General features: G+C 30.0%; 3 protein-coding genes across 3 annotated transcripts in view; 1 reads left to right on the top strand and 2 right to left on the bottom strand.

Annotated features, from left to right (window-relative positions):
* The first annotated feature begins 567 nt into the window (after nucleotides 1-567).
* Nucleotides 568-1497, top strand: LOC123657630 (sodium/potassium-transporting ATPase subunit beta-2-like). Its single transcript, XM_045593151.1, has one exon. The coding sequence runs from the start codon at nucleotides 568-570 to the stop codon at nucleotides 1495-1497; it is 930 nt and encodes a 309-aa protein (XP_045449107.1).
* A 2362-nt stretch (nucleotides 1498-3859) lies between these two features.
* LOC123657628 lies at nucleotides 3860-6880 on the bottom strand. Its single transcript, XM_045593150.1, has 4 exons — nucleotides 6657-6880; nucleotides 6186-6288; nucleotides 5977-6108; nucleotides 3860-5886 (listed from the first exon to the last, which is right to left on the bottom strand). The coding sequence occupies exons 2-4, from the start codon at nucleotides 6280-6282 to the stop codon at nucleotides 3860-3862; spliced, it is 2256 nt and encodes a 751-aa protein (XP_045449106.1). The 5' UTR covers nucleotides 6283-6288; nucleotides 6657-6880.
* A 7778-nt stretch (nucleotides 6881-14658) lies between these two features.
* LOC123657851 (chaoptin) overlaps nucleotides 14659-15698 on the bottom strand; it is a 43912-nt gene continuing 42872 nt past the window's right edge. Inside the window, exons 24-25 of the mRNA XM_045593353.1 lie at nucleotides 15318-15444; nucleotides 14659-15054 (exon numbers count right to left, since the gene is read on the bottom strand). Coding sequence (XP_045449309.1) covers nucleotides 14950-15054; nucleotides 15318-15444 — 232 coding nt within the window. The 3' untranslated portion in view covers nucleotides 14659-14949. The remainder of the gene's footprint in view (nucleotides 15055-15317; nucleotides 15445-15698) is intronic.

Here is a 15698-nt window from a genome sequence, read left to right as displayed (position 1 = left end):
CATATGCTATTATTTTACATTTAGCAGTTAAGAGAGCGCATCTAGGTCGACCAACTGGACGTAGACCACTGGGTCGCCCCAGGTACCGCTGGAGGGATATGGTTGAAGCAGACTTGAGTGAAATCCAAGCCGATAATTGGCGGGAAATCGCGCAAGATCGTGCAAAGTGGAGAAATCTTGTTTCGGAGGCCAAGACTCACTTCGGGTCACTGAGCCCGTTGAGTTAGTTAGTTATTATTTTTCATTGAAATTTTTCTTCAGTAACAATAAAATATAGCCTATATATAAAATATATATATAAAGAATTTTTATGATCGGATCAGTATTTGCGAAGATTACCTCCTACAAACATACAAAGTTAGAAACGTTTATCTCTTTATAATATTAGTATAGATGTATGTAACATTTTAAAATTTCGGAATAAATGTATGTTACAAATGTAACAACTTTTTGTTTTACAGTTCCATAGCCATGAAGATTTATAAAAAAATTATGCAACTGTCAATAGCATGACATTCGTAACGTGTGTTATAGACATGTATGTAGATATAGAGAGTTATAAGCGTAATGTTTAAAAGAAAGGACAAAAGAACTCAGAACAAACACCCTTCTTTACCCGTCCCTGGAACATCGAGAGACCCAGGTACCATTGGAACAAGTGAATATGACCCCAACGTACCTAGAGTATCATGGAGAAAACGCTGTTGCAACTATGTATATGACAGAGAAAGAAAATTATTCTGTGGCAGAACTTGTAAAAGCTGGTTGTACATTATTCTCTATTCCATTATGTATCTCGTCTTTTTGAGCACGTACACAATGATATTCCTCTTTGGTTCCTTATCAGTGATTAAAATTCTCGATGACTATCAAACTATTGACAAAGTTGAACTCCTAACTTACTCGACCAATGGTATTGGTCTAACAGCCACTCCGACCGCATTAAATAACTACCCAATTATTTGGTACAGGAACGATCCTAAAGATTACGCAAAATATGTGAATGAACTGGAAAATTTATTTAGTAAACGAAGAAAAAGAGAAACTAAGAATAGTACAAACTTGGGTTCATGTAGTTCATCACCATTTGGTTATGGAACCAGTCCTTGTATTGTCATAAGAATAAATAAACAGCTAAACTGGTCAGCGAAACCGTTAGAAGAAGATAAGGCACATAAAATAAACGCCCCATTAAAGGTAAAGAAATGGATAAAGATGGGTCAAAAGTTATGGTTATACTGTGAAGGGATACATTCCTATGATAAGGAACATTTGGGGATAATCACATACTATCCTGACCCTCCAGGATTTGACCCAAAGTTATTTCCTTTGAACGAGCATGCGGATTCCCCTTTGGTGGCTGTGCAAATTTCTAATTTCACAATAGGCATATCACTTGCCATTAAATGTAGCCTGTGGTACAATGAAGGAGTATCCACAATTGAATACATGTTGTATGTTACACCTAAGAAAATGAGAAATTTACGAGATATGTAGGAAATATATTTTTTTTAAATAAATGTTTATATTTGCTATTATTTTTTATAAACTAAATATTCACTTATGTAAACTTTGTAAATCAGCTTAATGATTACAGGTTGGGGTAAAAAAATTAAGAACAGTCACTTTAAAACCTAGAAATTTACTCGGGATCGGGTACAGCAGTAACCAACACGGGACACAAGACAAGTAACAAGTTATTGTTTACCCGTTGGAAGTAATATTATTTCTAAGTTTATTGTGTTATTAGGGTTCAAATGACAAGTTCCTTACTAACTTTAGCCCATTTTCGGAACTTATGTAGGAGAAATAAAATGATAATATAAAAAATTATAGTAAAATGAAATTAAAAAAAAAAAATATCCATAAGTCTACTTTTGTTAAAATAATGAATAATAAGGCATTTGATACATATTTTCTTTAATATACGTGTAAAACGTTGATCAATTACATTTGTTTGCTTAGGATGATATATTCATAGAAAAGTTAAATAGAAAGGTTTAAAACTAAAAGAAAATGTGCGCCAATATTTAATTTAATCTCGGTTTTAGTTCTCAAAACTTATTACGAGTATTACTTTTTCTAACTTATAAATTAGTTGTGTGTTGTGGGTCAGAGGATTTTGAATGATCTGTGAGGAAGATTTGAAGGACATTTCGTTAGCAAGGATTTTCTCAAACTGTTGTATGAACTCGTGTATTATGTGTATGTTTATGTATAGATATATTGCGTTTTTAAGGCAGTGCTTTAATAATCTATAAAAATAAATAAAATTGGAGTGTCTGTTTGTAATATTAAAATAAACGCTTTTTACTAAATGCATATGGACGTATACACGGTACATATACCAAATTAACATTTTTTAAAATTTTTGTCTCTCTGTCTGTCTGTTTGTTCCGGCTAATCTCTGAAACGGCTGAAAATAGCTGATGTGTATTAAGGCGTAGCTTAGGCTACTTTTATTTTAAAAATTTATTTATTTCATAACTCGACTGCGACACAGTTTTATACTAATGTAGTTATTATCGTTACAAATAGTTTTTGTTATGTACCAAATATTTGAAATAAATAAATATTATTATTATTATTATTATTACATTGCACATGTCAAATATTTATGTTGACCATACATAATTTGCTGTGCGGTTACGGCAGTAAAGAATGTAGCCACCCCCTCTTTTCCCGTGGGTGTCGTAAGAGATTAATAACAATAAGCTTAATAAAAATATATAACGTGTAAATATTTGCTAAAAATTAATATTTCTTATTAAATCACAGTATATACGTATATAACTGTGTGCTTTTAACTATAACTGCATTGTCGCTATTAAACAAGAACGTCGTTGAACTAAGCTTTAAACATAATAGTTTCGAGAGATCAAATGACCCCTATCGATTACATTGACCACAGACATAATCCCACAAGGGATTTCCCGGTAATCGGATTTTGTGAACAGAAGATATTTTAAATATGAATCTCGTGATATATCTGTTCTTTGTATTTTCTTGAATTTACAAAGACATTTTTGTATTTCTTGAGGAGATGAATCAAGAAATGTTTTAAGTGGCATAAAAATGATTATTTCAATTTATCTTTTGTTAATTTTAATAAGTTACTATTATTGTACCTTCACATCTACTATTATTACTAATGACTAAAGCATATAAGTCCGCTTTCAAGTGGTGCTATGTTCCTGTGGTGAGTAAAGAAGACAAATTCCCAGAGAGATCGGAGGATGATCGGAAGTAGAGTCGACAATGCGCTTGCAATGTTCCTCGTGATGCAGGCGTCCATGTAAACGCTTACCATCACGCGAACCGGAATCTTACCATCCTAGTAGATATATCGCTCATTTGCAACAAGGACGACATTTCTTAAAAAACATCATTTTACAGGAGAGCAATTTTATAGTTTCAAGTTAAAATTATACCTTAATTATTGATTTTTTATGTTACTTATTTAGACAAAAATGTAGTGTGGTTAGTATAGTTTTTTGTTAAAATATTTAATCTTACGTAGAAAGCGCACAAAACATACTGTGCTATTTTTTCCGCAGCAGGGTAATACTTATGTCGTTGTTGCTGATAAATATATAAATATTTTTGTAATATTTAGACTTATGACATTACACTCAAAAATAACTTTAAATTTGAGGTAAACTTAAAGTAATATTAACAAAATATGATATTGAAAAAACTTTATTAATATATTAATCAAAAGTGAACTACAACACAGTCATATTAAAATCTTTATAAAAAGAAACAGTGGTTATCATAAAATAAGTATTAACAATTATAATTAGAAATAATTCAAAACAACTATTAAAATACTGTTAGAATCATAATATTGCCCTAAACTCTACAAAGAATTGTAAAACCGGGCATAGAACTGTGGAATTAAGTTTTTATTTAATAAATCTAACAAATCTGCTTTTTTTCTGTCCGATATGCCTGGTTTACAATCATAAGCTTTCTTGACGTTTACGTCAATCCTTTTCTTCTTTCTGATAATTTCTGCTTTTTTAAATTCTTCTTCTCCGTAAGAGTTCTTGTAAAATAATATGCGTGGGTTATCCTTTTCAATCTTCAAAATTTTTATATTTCCAATCTTAACTGAATTTCCTTCTTCGTCCTTCGTCAAATTGACTCCCATTTGGGTGCATGCATCTTTCCAATCAACAAAATCTTCTGTGCACATCTCATTCACATGAAATGGTTCAGGGTTTTTTCTAGTCATTTTTATAGCACCGATAAAGGCTTCTGGTGTGTACATTGGTCCAGCTTTTAGCAGTTTTTTTACTTGTCTTTCTATTAGTGAATGAGCTGCATCACCCTCGTTTTGGGTATGCCCTTTTATAAGATATTTATGTGTAATCGTTTGGAGGTTAGGGAACTTTTGTAATGCGAATAAATATATTGCAATAATTGTCTTGTTTTTTTGCTGGCCTGCGCAATTGTCTGAGTAAAAGACAATGTCAAGACTTTTATCACTATTGAGTAACGAAATCTGTTCTAGATACTTGTATACGCAAGTTCCTAAGTCATTCACACCTCTATTAGCACTGGACTCGTCCCAAACAAAACATTCTACTTTGTTTGTTTTTAAATCGCAAATTGTAAAATTAAATACATTTAACTTACATTTATAATAAAAGACTGATACATCACCTTTGGGGCATTGAAATACAGCCTGAAGATCATAGACCGCTGTTACAATATTTTCATTTAATTTGTCTTTTGCCTTCTCTGCGCGACATAGTTCTTTTTCCTTCAGATGTTTATCATGTTCTTCTTTTAGGTTTTCTTTATTATCAGAGTTTTCAAAGGCAGCACACACATCACACATATCCTTTTTTGGGCTAAAAAAAGATATATTAAATTCTTGAGTAAATATTTTGTAAAAAAGGACATAATTGCCGAAAGGTAAATTTTTTTTTTGTTGAATTGCCACATAGTCTTTGTGAATGTCGGCTATATTTTTACTTCCATCTATGAAAACTCTGCTTGTATTGGATCTTGTATAGTGAGACTCGATTTTTGGTATCGCATCTATGTATTCACGAATGCCATTTTTGATTGCTTCGTCAACCCGCGGATGTTTGTCGTGTTTACCGCGCTTGTCATCAGCCAATAGACAATTTGCCACTTGATCTTCTTTTTCTAAAACGGTGCGAATTGGCCGGTCATTAATACCTAAGGTGTTCTTAAAGAATATTTTACAAACTCTCACTGATTTATCGGGTAACTTAAAATGAAATGCGTGATTCTTATTACGAGGTTTTCTTATTCCTCCTTCACGAATGTAACGATATTTTGGTGTAATGATTGACATACTCTTTGAAATGTATTCCCATTGTTTTTTGTTATCACCTAACGCCCAGTAGTTCTTAAATAATAACATCCTTTCATCTTCAGATAGTTTAGATTTACATTGTAAACGACATTTATCTCCGCACGGTTCTTTAATTTTTCTTTCTTCTTTTATTTTATTGCTAGCACTTTTATAAGCTTTACCAGTATTTCGCAGCATTTTGTTTACATTTCTCTTCCAATTTTCTTCATTCCTTTTGCGTTTTCTTCCTTTTTTTGCCTTCGGACTTGCAGGAGATGAAGCTTTGATACTATTTTCTATTGAAGTTGATGACAATGGGTTTACGCTATCGAAATTAGTTGCAGTGTAATTCTTATTTCTCTGTTCAACTAGCGACTCAGGACTACGCTGGTAAGGGAGAGGAGGGGGTTCAGAAAGAGTTATGAGTCTATCTGCCGTTGAAGTAGATGGTAATGGAGTTGAACACTCAATTGTCTCTATGAACTCAGCACGTTTCTGCTGAAAAAGTTGCTCAGGTGGAATATACATCGGATCTTTGACAGAATCATCACTATCTGCAAAATAAATGTAAACATAATAAGTATTTAATTTTAGATCTTCGTAAGCAAATGCAATTCACTACAGTAACATAACAAAACACTAACCTTCAATAAACGTTTCATCTGATGAGTCTGAATCAGCTGATGAATTTGAATTAGGTGACGAGCTGCAAGAAGAACTACTCTCATTAGGTAAACTTTTCACCTCGTATGATGTTTGGTTAGCTTTTTCATCGCCTGAAAAGTAATAGGTTAGTTTTATAATAGATACGCGAAGAACAAATATAATTACAAAAGAAACCAAAAGCACATACTGGTATCATTAGGCGTAACCTCTTCAATGGGTGAATTATTATGCTTGTCAATCAATGCCAAAATTCTTTTGCCTCTTGAGGTATGTGGAAACACCATTGTCGACTAAAAAATATGCAAGAAAAGTGCTATAAAATTAATACATAAATAAGAAAACGTGTCTCGAATTATCTTCTAAAACGTTTTATTACAAAATGTTGCTAAGTTTTACCATAAATAATGCAAATTATTTTAAATTGTAATGGCATAAGTGTAGATATATTTTTTTGAAATATTAATTAATTTTTTTCTTTGTTAACAAAAACGTCATAACTCGTTATAATACTCCAATGGTTGTTAATTTTCTCAGCGATATCGTCATAACACGAAATATGCGTATACTGAATTATTGAAATATAATCAGCACTAACGACTTATTTATACTAAACACATTATTCTTGTAAATTGTATTAAAATCATTTTCATTAACTTACCGGCAATAACGTTATTACGTAAAAAATGACGTTCTTCAAGAGCACAAGTACAACCTGCCGCTCGCACTGTTACAACACCACTAAAATAATGTCGATGTTGTCCCAAGTCGCCGAAACGAAAGGGACAATACTATAACGGCACAAACGCGAATATCTGCGCTCTCTGTCTTACTGGACAGCTTAGAGAAATGACGTTCTTACAGTAAATTGAGCGCATTTATTCCTACACAACTGTATTGTTAACTAAAAAATCATAAATTTTGAGAAATGTCTATCTTGTCGCAAATGAGCGATATAAAAATATGAAATAATAAATGATTATCCTTAGGTATCGTTTCTGCATAAATCATAAATTTCTCAACTTTTTTTTGTTACATTGTATGTATATTCGGATTTAATAAAGTTAGATGTTCAAGTGTAAATAAAAAACTAATATCGTATATTGCTAATACTATTGAGTGTTTGATGGTTTCAATACAATTCGTAGCCAGCGGGGCATCTCATTCAATTATAGCCTACTGAGAGCTTTGTTCTGTAATGGCAATGAAATGTTCCACAATTGACCTCGTAAGGTTTTTTGTTCTATGAAAAAATAGCGTTATATAGCATCAAATAGTTTTAGCTATCAACGTTAAAGAAAAATGTACTATTTTTAAATTTTAAAATGTGCCAAAAAAAATTTAGAAATTATATAATGAGTTCGCGGACATTAAAATTAATTTGAAGTTAAGAATTTAATATGCCTCTGACAAAGGAAACTTAAAAAGTAAAAAGTTTTGTAACGTTGCATTTTACTATTCTTAGCTTAGTAAAGTTTGTAATAATATGCTATAAAATATGCCGCTATGATTCACGTAATTATAGTAGTACAGATTAACTAGTATTATTAATCAATAAAGTCAGATGAGTGAGTCACGCAGTATCTATAAGATATAATTATACACTAAATTGTCAAACTGTCATTGAGTTGTAAGAGTGTGGAAATAGATTATTTCCTTTATAAAAATGAAAATAAAGTTTATGTTTACCATTAAAATATCGTTAAATACAACCCAATCGTTTTTAAAACCTTAATAAGTATAGACAAGTTTTTTATTTATTATTTAACATATAGTCTTTAAAACGCTTCAATAAGACTCATAAAAGTGACCACTGTACTTGTCCCAAAATGTTCCTTATTATTAACGAAAAACACAGGAGTTCTTCTTCATCGGCCTTGCCCATTATAATGGCATTGTGTTTTATGAGCAGAGGAAAACAACATCAACAAGATCGGTAGCAAAAACACATTTTGCTTATAAAGTTCGTTTGTAAACAAAGTTATTTTAACACATCACTGACACAGAAAAATTTACAAAAAAATGTTGTTTGAAAAAAAAATATTTTTAGTATTTTGCATAATTAAAGATACGGTATTTACGAAATACAACTTAGAAGATTGATTTAAAACATATCAAGCAGTCTGTAACGCACGTTCAACGACAAACGTTTTTATTAATATACCATCAAAAAATAAATAAATTAATAAACCGCGATAAAATCCGAAAAAGTTGTTTCATTATAATTATAAAAGATAATTAAAACACAGTGTACAACACCAAGCGAACATTGTACTACATTTTTAACCAACTTCCAAAAAGGATGAGGATCTCAACTCGATTGTATTTTTTTAATGTATTTTACTTGAGAACTTTTGACTGGGTGGACCGATTTCGATATTTTTTTTAAACGAAAGGCGTTGCGTATTATGTGGTTCCATTTAAATTTAATAGAGATCTGATGAGTACTTTTCAAATTATATCTAACAATGTGTATTATAATGAAACGAACTTTTCTGCATTATATCGCGGTTTATTATGTTTTTTAGGCTGAGTCCTTCCGTGACCATGGATGCTGTAAAGTATTCGAAACGTCGGGCATCTAAAAAACTTAGCAAGCGGCGATAAAATCCGAATAAGTTATTCCATTATAATGAGTAAAATTTGCGTAAACATAAGTGAACAAAATAATAATAAGTATTTACATAACTATTTTTTCATCGACCTACCGACCTACTTAAGTAGTAATCTTTGATAACGCGTAATTGCTTGACTATTTTTTCGTGTCCCTACGGTATACTACTTGTCGGTGTAATTAAAGTCGTTTTATTTTTTCATTTGCGAGCAAACATAATTATTTAGATATACATATATAGGAGTCAATAATTGACACAAAAAAATGTCCAATTTGATGCAGTCGTTTGGAAGTCACGGCGTAAAAGTTTTTGATGTTTTTATATATATACAAATTACTTCAAATTGTCATGATATTTTACATGTAAAGGTTATACTTTAATTGACGCGATATCGTGGCGATAAGTGCTATTAGTTCGGTGGAGAGTTAGCCTAATTCCACATTTTCTTCTAGCACATAATTTTCTACACGCAGAGTATAAAACATAAATGTACATTCCTTTATTAAATTGGACCATCAAGGTTAATTAGAAACAGTTTTACATATTTTGATATATACATTGTATTTTAATTGACGTGACTAACATTATGAAACAGTTCTCTTTACAATAATTAAGGAAATTAACAAAACATTGAAGGTAGATGTATATGTAGGTCGTTTTAATAATTAAAACTTTTATTTTTTTAAACAGCTAGGTTGGCAAACAAGCGTACGGCTTCCTGATGGTAAGCGATTACCGTAGCTTATAGATGCTTGCAACACCAGAAGCATCGCAAGCGCGTTGCTGACCCTACCCCCAAGTTCTTCAGGAGCTCTGGTCACCTTACTCAATACAGGAATACAACACTGCTTGAAAGCAGTATTATTTAGCTGTTTTCTTCTGTAAGATCAAGGTACTTCCCCAGCCGGGCTGCTTTAGATTTTGAGCAAGATATTTCCTGTACCTCAAATAATTTAACGGCTTATGACAATATATGTGTAGGTAAGTAATTTGTTGTTTTATGCGTTATTGCTTTAACTATATTATTTTCTATAATTAATGGATTTAATTTACTAATTTATACATTACCACAGATTATTAAATAGTTATGACATTACTAAAATAAAATAATGAGCAGAGTAGCGTGAAGAATTAAGCTTCAACCTTGGAGCAAAAGCTAGACAAGACTTGCCTAGTTGTGGGATGTTTACAGACTGATTCAGCTTAATTCGATTCAGGTATTTGTTGTAAAGCGCTGCTGTAACAGCTAAGCCTATTAAGCATATCATATCATTTTAAATTTTATTTTTAATTTTTATAGTGTTATTATTTATTTTTATAACAATTCATAAAAACACTTTTCATGATGACAAAACTTCGCAATATTTTTAAGTAAGAATCGAGTTCCGGAGACTGCTATAAAAATGTATGTGAATATCGTCTGAAAGCTGAATCTGTGAAAATTCTGTCACGATTAAATGTTAAACCTATATTTGCATGTTCTGGAATTCCCTCTACAAAGTATTCGGTTGGCTTTTTTATCCTTTTTTCTTCAATTACGGTAATAAAAAGTATATTAGGATTTCTTATTGCGTAAAAGATAATATTTAGATATCAACAAAATTTATGACTTTATTCCTTTGTTATATTTATGCGCGACCTCACATTTTTATATCCGTGGCAAATAATAAAGTATAAAGTTTTATTGTTGAAAAACAAGTTATGAAAGAGTTTTTAGGTAAAATGTTTTTGTGTTATGATTTATTATATCATTGTTTATATGTGATAATAATAGCCTATGTTTACTCATAATGAAACTGTAACAGGATCTAATTTTGTACATTGAAGATATTTTAAAATTAATTTAGAGGACTCCTATATTCAATACTTAAGATGTAACAATACTCTCTGTAAATAAAAGCGAATTGCTGAAATATAGAAGTATAACTCAAATCAAAAACAGCTTTATTCAGATAGAGCACTTTCAAATCGCCATTTTACAAACTTTAAAAATAAATTATTATTTTTGTAAAAGTAAAGCTACCACCGATTCGGAATGTAGATTCTGCAGAGAAGAATCGGCAAGAAACTCTTTTGAAAAATATTATATACAAAATGTGTTTTAGTACAAAATAATTATAATATTAGTTAATATAATTAAATTGGTTAATATATAAAATGTTGAAAAAATTGCATCAAATTTAGTAATTCTTTTTTTGTGTTTTTTGTTTTAGTACAAACTTTGCATAAAAGAAAATTAAACAAAAAAGTTTCCAGGGTAAATATGACAGCACGAAGTTCGCGGGCTCAGCCAGTTTTCTTTAATATTTTTTTTTCTTGTTTGATTGTTTGTGTTAACTAAAAGGATTTTTTTTTAATCGCCTATCTTTAAAATTCTGTTTGAAAAAAAAAATGAAGCGAATAAGTTTATCAAATATGGGTGAGATTAAAGGCAAATAGGGAAAAATAAAACAAATGTTAATATTGACGCTTACTGCGTTTATTCATACGCTAATAATTCAATAATTATTTTATTTCACACTATTTATAAAGTCATTTAAGTAGTGAAGACATTACAATTCTTGCTCTTAACCTTCCTAATACACATTACAATCCTTCCGTTAATATCCATCGATTATCTTCGTTATATACAACATTCACAGGCAATGAACAATTACATAGACATCATTTTTACTTTTTTTGATTGAATTTTTTTTACTCGACTTTTCAAAACAAATGGTATCTCAGAGTTCATACCTCATATACATGTAAATTCTCAACTAAAGTACTAGTAAATAAGAGTTATTAGGTACGAGTTTTCGGTAAAAGTTAATACAAACAATTTTTATTTTATTTTTATTTTTCTATTTGTTTTCGTAAAATGGAAACGATAATATCCAACAACATCGGTCGTAATTACTTGCTCATTTATGCTTAGACGGACAAAATTAATGGGCCTTTACTTTTTCTTTAATAAGGAAAACCGCCATCAATAGTATTCCCAAAACATTTGCCTTTCAGCCGTTTGTCTTTATGGTTTTCAAATGACATAAAATTTAATGATTTCGTAATTTTCGTACTAAGTCCTTAATAATTATAAATGCTCTTCAAAGATCAATTCAATCGAAAAAAGTAAAACCGTACCAGGAGTATTAAGAATAGAATTTAAGAATTAATATTTAATTACAGGATCATTATTAATTTTAATCTATTTATTGGCACTAACTAATTACTATCACATTTGGATGCAGCGGATGAAATAAAAAAAAGAAAAGAAAAATCAAGCAGTGATGTCAAAAATGCGAAATTTGATAAAATTAGAAAAAAATAAAATAAAAATAAACAATGATGTTGATACTTAGTAGATAGTTATACTTTAAAATTAAGACATGGCAGTAATAACGACGTAAATATTACTAAAATAATTAAAAAAGACGAGAAAATATTTGGAAAAATAATAATTTAAATCTGATCGTATTCGGCAATATTTTAAAAGTTAATTAGTTACTATAAGAAATTGCTGAATTTGCGAACAAAATAAATAATTAACAGTACGACTACAGCTATTAATATTTTTAAGATAAAGGTATACAATAAACAATAGAATAATATTAAAAAATTTACACTATTTTTGAACGATAAACTCGAACACAATATTTCTTATATTTATCGGACTGAGAGGCAGAGGAGCAAAAACATGATTTATTCCATTGAACGCTTTAAGGATTTCAACTGTTATCTAGCTGTCTAGATGTGATATGATGTTGATGTCTGTGGGAATGAATATTGAAAACTCTTGCTTTCGCTAAAATACATAGGTCAATCACCAATTGTTGTTCCTTGATGTTACGGTTGTTTAGTGGGTTGTTATATTTAAAGATTTTTTTCCAATTTATAAGTAAAATATACTATATTGGTTACTTACTCTAAAATATTGGAATAAAACATTTAAAGGACCGATAATTTTACGGTTTTTTTAAGTGACATTGGTAAATTAAATGTGCCCTCTGGCAGAACTGAAGGTGATAAAACCCAATAATTAAATTAAACCATTTACTGTTTCTATTATAAGCCCTTGTAATAACAGAAGGTCTTTTGCTACAGTGAATGTTTTCAAAATCTACCCTAGTTATTAATAAAAATGGCAATTCAGCAATCTCGTTTGGAATTGACATGCGATCAGAATCTACGTACTTACAAGCTGCATCTGCTATACTTTAGTAACCATTTTTATATTCTGCTATACAATTCCCGTAAAGATTAGCAATAATCGTCGAAGGCTTATCAAAAATAGAAGGATTAAAGATTAATATATATCACAAAATATATTCATTGTCACAACAAACGATAACATTCCGTTTTCAACACCACAATAATTGGGAATAAGTAAAACAATGTAAGAATATTTTTATCATTTCATGTTTCCACTCTTCATCATCAACAAAGAAAAATTAAGTTTTTTTGTAACGTATTAGTTTTTTCAATGATAATAGCTACAGTTATGTCGTGTAGCTCTTGTCATGTATATTTGTGTTGTTAATCGATAAGTAGTAGTAGTGATATAAAAACATTCACTAAAATCAACGAATTTTTCATTGTGGTGTTAAAAACAAAATTTAACATATAGGCCTGACACGATTCATTATGGACCACTGAAAAAGAGGTATACCATTTATTCACTCATTATATTATAAGTTTAATCAAGCTATTATCTAACATGCATCTGTCTATAGATAGAAATGCAATAAAACGCGACTGTCTAACAAGTGCACTAAAATATTAAAAAATTGAAATTGAATCAAACAACTAACTAATGGATAAAGTAAGTATTAATTTTTTTTATAGTTTCTCAGAAATGGTTACGAATATCGAACGCCACAAATTAAGCATTATAGTATTTTATATTGGAATACTAAAATTCAGTCAATATAATTCTAATTAATGACGTATATACATTACGAAGGTATATAATCTACTTATGTAGTAATATACAGTTATGTAATAAAATACTTTTCGAATTTAAACTATTTAACTTGATAGACTTTGAAATCGAAACAATGAAATTTAGAGGTCGTATATGAGAAAGCGATCTAATCGAAAATTCTCTAATTAAAAATTACTTTAAGATAATAAATTGTATAAGTAAAGTTTTATATAAATATATTACTAATAAGAACATTATAAGTCAAAGAACATTCGAAATAGATGAAATAGATTACGATGAAATTGAACGAAATGAAAAATGAGGTGAAAATGAAATTTACGATATCGACTATCCTAATACACAAACAGATATAAATAATATTTATCTTAATAATGGACGAACACATATCATTCGAGTGAATGCAGTCTCAGATGATATTATTAAAGTCATTGCTTTTGAATGCGTTTTGTATCGCATTAAGTGCACTTCACTCACAATGCTTATACAGATCCGATGTGTCGATTAGTAACAAACTAAAACGTACAACTGTGCCAATTTTGATGAGCCCCTTACCAAAGTAAACTAAAATATCGTTAAGATAGTTTAGGCTATTTAGGCAAATTCTGATGAACCACTGACTAAACTAAACAAAATTATCTATGTTACTTTATTCTTTCTAGAAGCTACTTTTTCTTAAAGACTGTTAGAATACTGTCATGCAAAACTTTATTCTAGTTAAAAAAGATGATGTGTCATAAGTGAACCTTAATTTTAGTTTAGTTAGTGATACCAGAATGTAAATAATATTTAATTTATATCAGAATTAATTTATTATACTTGTTTAAAGAAGTTTTTTTTTCTACAATTATATTTTGCGGCATTGCAAATAAAATCTTTGTTTTCTGAATATATGTTAGTTTCATAAAAAGAAATAAATTATCAAAAGTAACTGAATTTTAGTTTATATTGGTGCGTGACATCAGAACTGGCGACATTATCAAGTAGTTTACTATTTAATCACGCAAAATATATCCGAAGTTGCACTGCTAATACTTAAACACGTAATTCAAACCAAACTCAAACACAATAAATAACATCTTCGAATGGTAACTTTGTAGAAATAATCAATTGAGATCACACATCGCTTCTGATTTATCGATAAATCACATTTATTTTATAGGCTTCACTTGATTTACATTTTAAGCAATCGTAAAACGTCTTATTCCTCTATCCCAATCCACTATGTCTCAGATAATTTCCGAAATCACGGCACTAAAAAGGTTTTGGTATTTTTTATCGGAAACAGTAGGCCACTTTGCAGGTACTTTAAAATAGTTTTGACTAGGGTCGATAACCTTTTCAGGCTATTTCGTGTTGTAGACCATTTCCATAACTTTGTAGAATTCTTCGGATATACCAAGGACCCAAAATAAACCTCAAATGTAAAAGTATGTCAGGATCGTCATTGCTATAATTATGTAGAGATTTGGTGATCTGAGAAATCCCCGGCTCCAGGCACAGTCTAAGTCCTTTGCTATTACCTGTGGAACAGTTATCATTTTATTAAAAAGTCACTACGAAAATTGATTAAAAACTTTTAAGTAAAACGACTTCATTTTTTAGGCAATATCTATCTATAAGCATAAAAACAACGGCAAGAAAAAAGGGTTACGAAATTAATATTTTTATAGATCAAGATAAAATTATAATGAAAATTCAACTTATTCAGTTACGGCGTTGGACTTATTTTCAACATCACTTAAAAGTTAAAAGTGTCTAAATGTGTTATTAAATTTATACATACATCACTGAATGTCCGGTTGTAATGAGAAGGACATTTTGCAAAACGGACATCATCTCTCGTTGCGATACAATTTGACGGATCATCGCAAAGATACTGTCTTCTTTTTCTATCCCAAGCTTGTACCCACCTGAAAAGATATATTTATTTCAAATTTGAAAACAAACGGGATATTATTATTAATTGAGAATCCATCTTGTCTTTGGAACTTAAGTCTAGCCTGATTGTTTGATTGGTAGGTAAAAGTTAAATGTCTATTTTTATCCAGATCATTGTGGCCCAAAATGTAAATATTTTGCGACAGAAAACTTTTGGACAACTTTTCATTAAGTTCAAGTACGTAAAAGTTTTGTGAACACTGATTTCCTGAGAATTTTACAAATA

Source organism: Melitaea cinxia, chromosome 11 (genome assembly GCF_905220565.1).
Source record: "Melitaea cinxia chromosome 11, ilMelCinx1.1, whole genome shotgun sequence".
Taxonomy (NCBI): Eukaryota; Metazoa; Arthropoda; class Insecta; order Lepidoptera; family Nymphalidae; genus Melitaea; species Melitaea cinxia.
This window is presented reverse-complemented; position numbering and strand designations above follow the sequence as displayed.

Excerpts from the sequence above, each read along its gene's own strand:
- LOC123657628 (XM_045593150.1), bottom strand. The coding sequence starts at position 6,282 with ATGGTGTTTCCACATACCTCAAGAGGCAAAAGAATTTTGGCATTGATT. Across the intron at positions 6,109-6,185 it reads GGTTACGCCTAATGATACCA|GCGATGAAAAAGCTAACCAA; the intron begins GTATGTGCTTTT and ends ATTACTTTTCAG. Across the intron at positions 5,887-5,976 it reads AGATGAAACGTTTATTGAAG|ATAGTGATGATTCTGTCAAA; the intron begins GTTAGTGTTTTG and ends TTTATTTTGCAG.
- LOC123657630 (XM_045593151.1), top strand. The coding sequence starts at position 568 with ATGTTTAAAAGAAAGGACAAAAGAACTCAGAACAAACACCCTTCTTTA.